The 7907-nt window shown below is 46.4% G+C and overlaps 1 protein-coding gene and 1 pseudogene across 1 annotated transcript; one reads left to right on the top strand and one right to left on the bottom strand.

Annotated features, from left to right (window-relative positions):
• Window positions 1–431: 431 nt before the first annotated feature.
• LOC119362556 (probable membrane-associated 30 kDa protein, chloroplastic) lies at window positions 432–4551 on the top strand. The gene is made up of 11 exons (XM_037627797.1): window positions 432–704; window positions 1364–1492; window positions 1583–1693; window positions 1958–2022; window positions 2107–2188; window positions 2472–2546; window positions 2713–2783; window positions 2865–2947; window positions 3654–3718; window positions 3799–3873; window positions 4118–4551. The coding sequence occupies exons 1-11, from the start codon at window positions 555–557 to the stop codon at window positions 4211–4213; spliced, it is 1002 nt and encodes a 333-aa protein (XP_037483694.1). The 5' UTR covers window positions 432–554; the 3' UTR covers window positions 4214–4551.
• A 1482-nt stretch (window positions 4552–6033) lies between these two features.
• Window positions 6034–7207, bottom strand: LOC119362557 (annotated as a pseudogene).
• Window positions 7208–7907: the final 700 nt, after the last annotated feature.

Raw genomic sequence — 7907 nt, 5'->3', positions numbered from 1 at the left:
GCTCGTCCACGTCCATCGATAAACTAGCGGAAATATTTTCAGTGCATGTCGTATGATGGGAGAGGGATGGCAAACGAACCCCTTTTGATGATAGTTTTAGTTTTGAGATGAGATCAAACGGTGACAATTTTAAATAAAAGATTGCCGTCTCTAACAGAAACTGTCATATCGCTCTAAAAAACCCGTCATTCCCACAACTAAAACTACCAGCGAAATAGTTCGCAAATGCCACCCTTTATGACGAAAGCGAAAGTTCACGAGTTAAGAGAAACAAGAAGTCTTATTAAAAGAGAAATTAGCTAGCACATGTCTGTTTTTGATTTCAACGTTTGGATACTACTGTACATACATTGTCAACAGGGATATTTATTATAGACAAAAAAGATCTGATTTTCCATTAAAAATAGAAAGAAATGTGAGAAAGATAAGGTTTAGGCCAGCCCAGCCACAACTTCTCCCTCGCTGTGCACCACCGTTCCCGAGCTCAGCCGTGCCCCGCCTCCTCCCTGCCCTACCTCGCCGGCGCCGCCGCTCCTTCCACCCCACCGCCCCTCATGCTCCTCTCGGTGCGCCGCCTGCCCGCCGCTCCATCCCGCCCAGCGGCCCACCCGCACATCTCCCCTGCGCCGCCCACCCTCCGGCTCCGGCGACAACATGGTCGAGTGGCGGTGGCGATGGCGAGGACGGCGTCAACGGCGCCTGTGGTACGCCGCTCCTATCTTAATAATCGAACAGGGGATGATGGGATGAAATTCGAACCCCAATCTAGATATATCGGTGGGGGGATTCGACTGTGGCCCGAGCCAATCCTGTAATGGAGCTTTGAGCTGTGCAAGCAGCCTGCTCCCCGACCCTGATCAATCCTGCGTATCCCTGATTTTGAATAAGATGCATGGGTCATAGCTTAGCTAGTACTAATCTCGACCTGAATAAGTAGCAGTGCATGCTGCAAAGCATAGGATTTCATTCATTATCCATGCACACATGCTGTATATTGTAGACAATTAATTCTATTGAACATTCAAGGAGGCATGGAGTCTAATGTTATTCAGAAGTAGACCAGTTTCCCCAGAAGAATCTTCAAATGTTTCATCCGTCTTCTGAGTTTAGCGCTTGATGATCAACTGATTCATGCGCATGTCTAGTTTTCATCGCATCGCCATTGACTTGGTAAATTATAACCGTACAAGTGCGCGCTAGGCCTTGCCATTTAACGTTTGATTTTTTTTAAGTGTGTGCAAATTAAGCTCCACCACGGTGATCATGATTGAGGTTCTGTTAGGTTATTTCAAACTCAAATTGTTCTTTCATATTCTTTTGTTTTTATGAGTAGCTCAAAGCACATTGTGATGACATTGTATAGATAAATTCGCATATCTTCTCGGCCCCCCTCACGTCAAAATTCAGGCTCCGCCGCCAACCAAATGTCAAGAGATATAAGTGCAATGTCATACGGAGTAACCTCTTCGATAGATTAACCAGGGTTGCCAGGGTGAGTGATACCCTTGATCATTACCTCACTATGCATTAGCAAAGTTTTGTATTTAATTAATGGGAGCTCTGTGACCTCTTGGTTATCTAGTCCTATGCAAATGCAGTTATTAGTTCATTTGAAGACCCCGAGAAGATCCTAGATCAGGCGGTTCTGGAGATGAATGATGATTTAATAAAGATGCGGCAAGCCACTGCACAGGTTTGTTGTGACTGTACTTAATCACAAATTTTGATAATTGACAATACATGCTCTTTTTCCCTTTTTTTCAAAATTTTCTGTTTTGTCGTCTTAGATATTCCTTGCTACATGTTCTTTTGGATGTTGATGCTTGTTTGGTTATCTGCCTCTCATGTACCAGATTCTTGTATGTTTGTTGGGCCTCCCTGTATAAATATGTAAATGGAAATGTGAGTGTGTTATCTATTTCATTTTACCTGCTAACATGGATTTTTGTTTTGGAAGGTCTTGGCATCTCAAAAGCGGCTTGAGAACAAGTACACAGCTGCTAAACAAGCTGATGCTGACTGGTAATCATGTTATCTGTAACTCTAAGCTTACTTCGAGCCCTACCATCTTTTCTTTACAGAATGAATATTTTCTTACAATTGTAGGTATCGGAGGGCTCAGCTTGCTCTTCAAAAGGGCGATGAGGAGCTTGCACGTGAAGCCCTGAAACGACGTAAATCATATGCTGTAGGTATCATGTAGATCTAGAGTTTTGGATCAAAGGTCTGCACAGTCACACTATTTAGCTACAGTGTAGGATGTAACTTGCTGTTAGAAAATATAATTCTTTCTGATGGTGTGTAATGTGTTATACCTTTGTACCTTCTTATGGCATTAACATGTATGGTGTATATAGGTGTTACATTTATTTAGTAAAGATCTTACATGTTTTTAGAAGCAAAGTTCTTGCATGCAATGTATGTTAATTTGAATATTAAACTCATGGTTATTTGTTTGTTTCTGTACTTAGGACAATGCAAGCTCCTTAAAGACCCAGCTTGATCAGCAGAGGAGTGTTGTTGAAAATCTTGTTTCAAATACCAAGGTGAACATAATGGCTGGAATGCTCTTTTCGCTATGTGCATTATGCATGTCATATAAATCTATATCTTTCTGGGAGCACGTGCAGCACAGGCTGGACAGTACGTATTCACATTTAATAGGTATTTGTTATGCACCTTTGTTAACATATTGATTACATCATTTTGTAGCTTCTTGAGAGCAAAATAGCAGAGGCCAGGCAGAAAAAGGATACCCTAAAAGCCCGTGCTCAATCAGCCAAGTATGCGTCTTTCCTTTGTTGATTATTTGCCCATCTGCTACTTCATAGTTTGGATGCTCTGACAATTGGCCTTTTTTACAGAACTGCAACAAAAGTGAGTGAAATGTTGGGAAATGTGAATACAAGTAGTGCCCTGTCGGCATTTGAGAAAATGGAGGAGAAAGGTATTCTCTTCATTACTGATTTTGTCTCACCATCGTTTTTTTCTTTGTGTAAAGTATCATGTCCGTGTTTTTGTGGTGGCTATGGACAATAATTTCGGCTTAGGCCAGAGGTCATGCTCTATATCAAACATAGACATAGATATCTTTATTGTTACGGTTCAAGTTAAAGCATCTCAGTATACAACTACAAGCTGCCATACTAAGCAATAAACACTATAGTAGTCAGTAAGTTACCTTTATGAGCGAGTAGAGGCTGGAACCTCAAAATGTTATCAAATTAATATCAGTGCCAAAATATTCATAATGCAGCAGGTAGCAATTAGAACCCTCTTTTATTGCTGGCTGTGGCATCATAGAAGCACATTTCAATGTTTGTTTTACTTGCCTTTTTTGGGTGGTAATTTTCTAGCGATGAAAAGTTCAGCCACTTGCACAACCACACATAACTTCGAACACAAGCACGAAATTTGAGTTTTTATAATAATTGTTTTGATTGGCATATGGTCTGATTTCTCACTGGAGTTGTTCTGAGCATGACCTTGGCAAATTATGTCTTTAATTCTTCTTTTTCGTATGTTTTTCAATTGGTTAGAATGGCATATGCACTAGCCTCTCTTATTGGTTGTGTTCCTCAGTGGCAAGTGATATCTCATGGAAAATTATTTGAACACTTTTTTCTTACAAGTAGTGTTTTTTATGCTTTTAGTTATGACGATGGAATCCCAAGCTGAGGCACTTGGTCAGTTAGGAGCAGATGATCTAGAAGGAAAGGTATAATTGGACACTGCATACTTATTAGTAACATTCCTTTTGGTAATAAGATCTGACCACCAGTATTTATTTGTGGGCAGTTCGCTATGCTGGAGACTACATCGGTTGATGATGATCTTGCACAAATGAGAAAAGAACTGTCTGGGAGCTCTTTGGTATGCGTCATTTTTCTGTACTCAAAACTGTAATTGACTTCCAAGTTAAAACCTGTGTGTTTTAGATTTTCCTCTCTTCTGCTTGCATGTGCACTATGGCATGCACATAATCATGGGAGAAATAGAGTAAAATATGCAAACATGGATCATAAGCTGCGAACCAACTAAAAATAAAATAAAATAATCTAGTAAGTGTCTCCTTTTCATTCCATACTGCATGACTATAATTTCATGTCAACGGCAGAAAGGTGAACTTCCTCAAGGTAGAACCGCTACTCCTCGAGACAGGGATATCGAGAGGGAGTTAAATGAGCTGCGGGAGAAGGCCAACGATTATTAGATTTTACAGGACATGTCCGTGCACCGGGCTGGACGAGATCTCCTCAATCAGAGAACCCCAGAAGAGAGTATAGCCTGCAGATTTGTCCAATGCGCGTTTGAACCTTCAGTGCATGTTCCCTTTTGTGATAAAGGTACGAAGGTGTCGATGCGCGAAAGATTCTCTGCATTTTTCCTGTGAATGACATTGTACAGTTAACCATTACCTCAGTGTAAATCACTAATATTTATAGAGCTTAGCCGAGAGCCTAAATTGTCCACCCTTGTGTACCTTATACCATTTGGTTGGTGCCATAACATGTATGAAAAATATGACCCAATGATCCAGTTGAATTCTGATGCTTCAGCTCGAACGCAAGTCAGGAGATGCCAAACTTACCGTCCTGATTGTACATCCGTAGCTCCTTTTGGAGTTTGGACTCTGTAGATCTGCCTCTCAGTTCGTAATTAATGGTGCTTGTATCATCTCAAATATTGCCAGGAAGATGTTTAAAAAAGGATGCAGCAGCTGATGCTCCACACAGTAACAAAGTTGATCTCAGTATTGAGACACAGCTCTCAGCTTTGGGCAGGTTCTCAGGTATGGAACCTCGGGTAGAGATCGAACCCATTTTAGGTGGATACGACCCGCCATATTGAGTTTATCCAATATTTCCTTGAACTGCTAAAACGTCATATATATTATGTATATACTCCCTCCTCCTCATAATATAAGAGTGTTTTTGACACTATACTAGTGTAAAAAATACTTTTATACTCCCTCCGTTCCTAAATATAAGTTTTTGGAGACATTCCACTATAGATCACATACGGAGTAAAATGAATGAACTACACTCTAAAATGCATCTATATACATCCGTATGTGGTTCATAGTAAAATCTCTACAAAGACTTATATTAAGGAACGGAGGGAGTATTATGGTACAGCACCCATACAGTAACAACTGAACTGTAGAGGAGGCTCCTCTACAGTAATGTTATTACTGTATGCATGCTGTTGCTCTCAAAATCCACATCGGTTTCAATCCAAAGGCTCTCTTTCATCTGCCTCTATCATGTTATTAATCAAAAACAAAAATTGTAACGACGCCGGAAGAATGGCGGTCCTCCGGCTGGTCACGCCGGTCAGCTTAGCTGTCAGCGTGCATGTGAAACTGAAACGCACGGCGGTGCCGCGGCCAGAGGCCAGGAGCTCGCCGGCCTTGTAAATGGCCTGCATGACCGGAGCATAAGTTCCTCAAGAAAACAATCTCCAGTTCTTGTAGCCCTACGATTGTTGTCTGGGGCTACCATGGAGAAGAAAGCTAGCTGGTTAACAAGTGGAGGATGAAAATGCAAGAGTTACTTGGTCGATGCATGAATTACTTAGCATTGATCTAACAAATGCTGCAGGTATGGTGACGGTATCTTGTTTCGGTAGCCGCGCGACGCTTTGTTTGCAGGTTCGCAAGCTCTGGTCATAGGAGTAGATTGGAGTACCATAATATCAGGAGTGAGGTGCTCGAGTTGAAGACCCAAGCAAATTTTGGTTTTACCCAAATTCTTTCATTTCAAATTCTGCAGATGGCTTACTCCCGAGATCTTGCGATACATGTAGTGACTATGTCCATCGGGACACATGAAGGCGATAAATAGTGACTTCTGTTTTACACCATACATGTTGTGTTTTGCTATGGATTTAGGGTACTGAGATCTCGCGAGAAACTTTCATGTACATATCTTAATCAAACAAGCATAAAGACTATGTCCATCAACTGCATGGATAGATGATTTTGGCGTGTCACCGATAAGATATAGGAAAGTGATTCCACTTACATAATCCGACTAAAACAACAACAACAACTAGTACTAGTAGTACTCCGGAGTAAATCACATAGCGTTCGCCCATGGACTCTTGCTGCGCCGTTGCCGGCTTGTATCGTCGCAGATCGACTCTCTTATTGCGCCGGTGCCGGGTTGATGATCCCCTTCCCCACCGTGCACCCGCCGTCGACGACGAGGTTGTGCCCGTTGACATACCTGGCCTCGTCGGACGCCAGGTACAGGGCGGCCCTGGCGATGTCCTCCACCTCCAGCACCGTCCCGCCGCCCATCTCGTTCATGCCGGTCTCCACCACCCGCCTCAGCTCTTCCTGGCTCGCCTCCGGGAACAGCTCTGCCAGCCCGCGCAGCCCGAACTGCGTCGCTATGCCATGCGGCGAGATGCCATGCGGCGAGAACCCCGTGGCGCCCCAGCTCCCCGGCAAACGAGCGCACGGCGGCGATGACGGCGGCCTTGGAGATGCTGTACGTGGGCGCGATGAGGCCGCCCGGCACCCCCGCGGTGCTCGCCGTGCAGATGATGCACCCGCTCCGGCGCGGCACCATCACGCGCGCCGCGTGCTTGATCCCGGCGACCGCGGACCGGGCGTTGGTGGCCATGGTGAGATCGAAGTCGGCGAGGTCGAGGGACCCGACGGGGTGCTTGGCCATCCGCCCGGTGACGCCGACGTGGTTGTACATGACGTCGAGCCGGCCGTGGCGCGCGACCGCGAGGTCGACGGCGGCGGCGATCTGCGCCTCGTCCGTGACGTCGCAGCGGGCGTAGGCGGCGTCCGGGCCGAGCTCGGCGGCGACGGCGCGGCCGAGGTCGTCCTGGATGTCGGTGAGGATCACCTTGGCGCCGTTCCTGACGAACTCCGCGGCGATCGCCCTGCCCATGCCGCTGGCGGCGCCGGTGATCACGGCCACCTTCCCAGCCAACCTCTGGGAGTTTGAGGCCGTGGAGTAGCGGCACTGGCTGCTCTCCTTCCTGCAAGAAACACAGAAATTCGAACGTGAGAGGAAGCATTGTGCAATGTACCTGTACGATCCAGGAACACGCGCCGACCGATTCGGTCTTGTGCAGAATGGACCGACCGTGCGTACCTGAGCACGACCTGCATCGCTCGGAACATCCTGCTGATCGGCGAGCAGGCAGAGAAAGAAAACGCGCACGGCTGCTCTGTCCGACGATGATCAACGGCGCGCAAGTTGGCATGAACTTCGATGATGGACGACGCGCAATTTTATAGGAACAAATTAAGGGAGCAGCCCGCCACCTCAATCGATGATTATAGTAAGTGCAAGTTGGCATGCATGCCCTCGTACACAGTGAGGTTACCATTGACTGCACGAGATTTCGAGTTTGACGGCTTCAGTGCACGCGATTTTATACACTCGATTAGAGCATCTACATCCGGGCCCCTAAACTGGTCTCATCTACAGCCGGACCCACTAAACTGGTCTCAAATGCTCGGGCGGGTCGTTCAATCACTGACCGATCACGAAAATGTGACCCAGTCGGACGCTTAAACTAAACCTGGGCAAACGTTAGGCCGGGCCGGGTTTCGGGCCGGGCTTGTAAAAGCCCGACCTTCATTTCTCAAGCCCGAGCCCGGCCCGAAGCCCGAAATACTCCATATTTTCAAGCCCGAGCCCGGCCCAAAGTCAAGCCCGAAGCACGAAAGCCCGGTCCGAATGCTATTTTCTAGTACGCGCACGTGCAAGCCCGTCCCGAAGCCCGAAAGCCCGGCCCGAAATACGGGAAAATTGAAGCTCGAGCCCGGCCCGAACTATCTTTCGGGCTGCAAAACAAAGCCCGAGCCCGGCCCGAATGTCAAGCCCGGCCCGGCTCGGCCCGGGTTTTTCGGGCCGGGCTCGGGCCGGGTCGTCGGG

The sequence above is a fragment of the Triticum dicoccoides genome, chromosome 2B (assembly GCF_002162155.2).
Source record: "Triticum dicoccoides isolate Atlit2015 ecotype Zavitan chromosome 2B, WEW_v2.0, whole genome shotgun sequence".
NCBI classification, from domain to species: domain Eukaryota; kingdom Viridiplantae; phylum Streptophyta; class Magnoliopsida; order Poales; family Poaceae; genus Triticum; species Triticum dicoccoides.
This window is presented reverse-complemented; position numbering and strand designations above follow the sequence as displayed.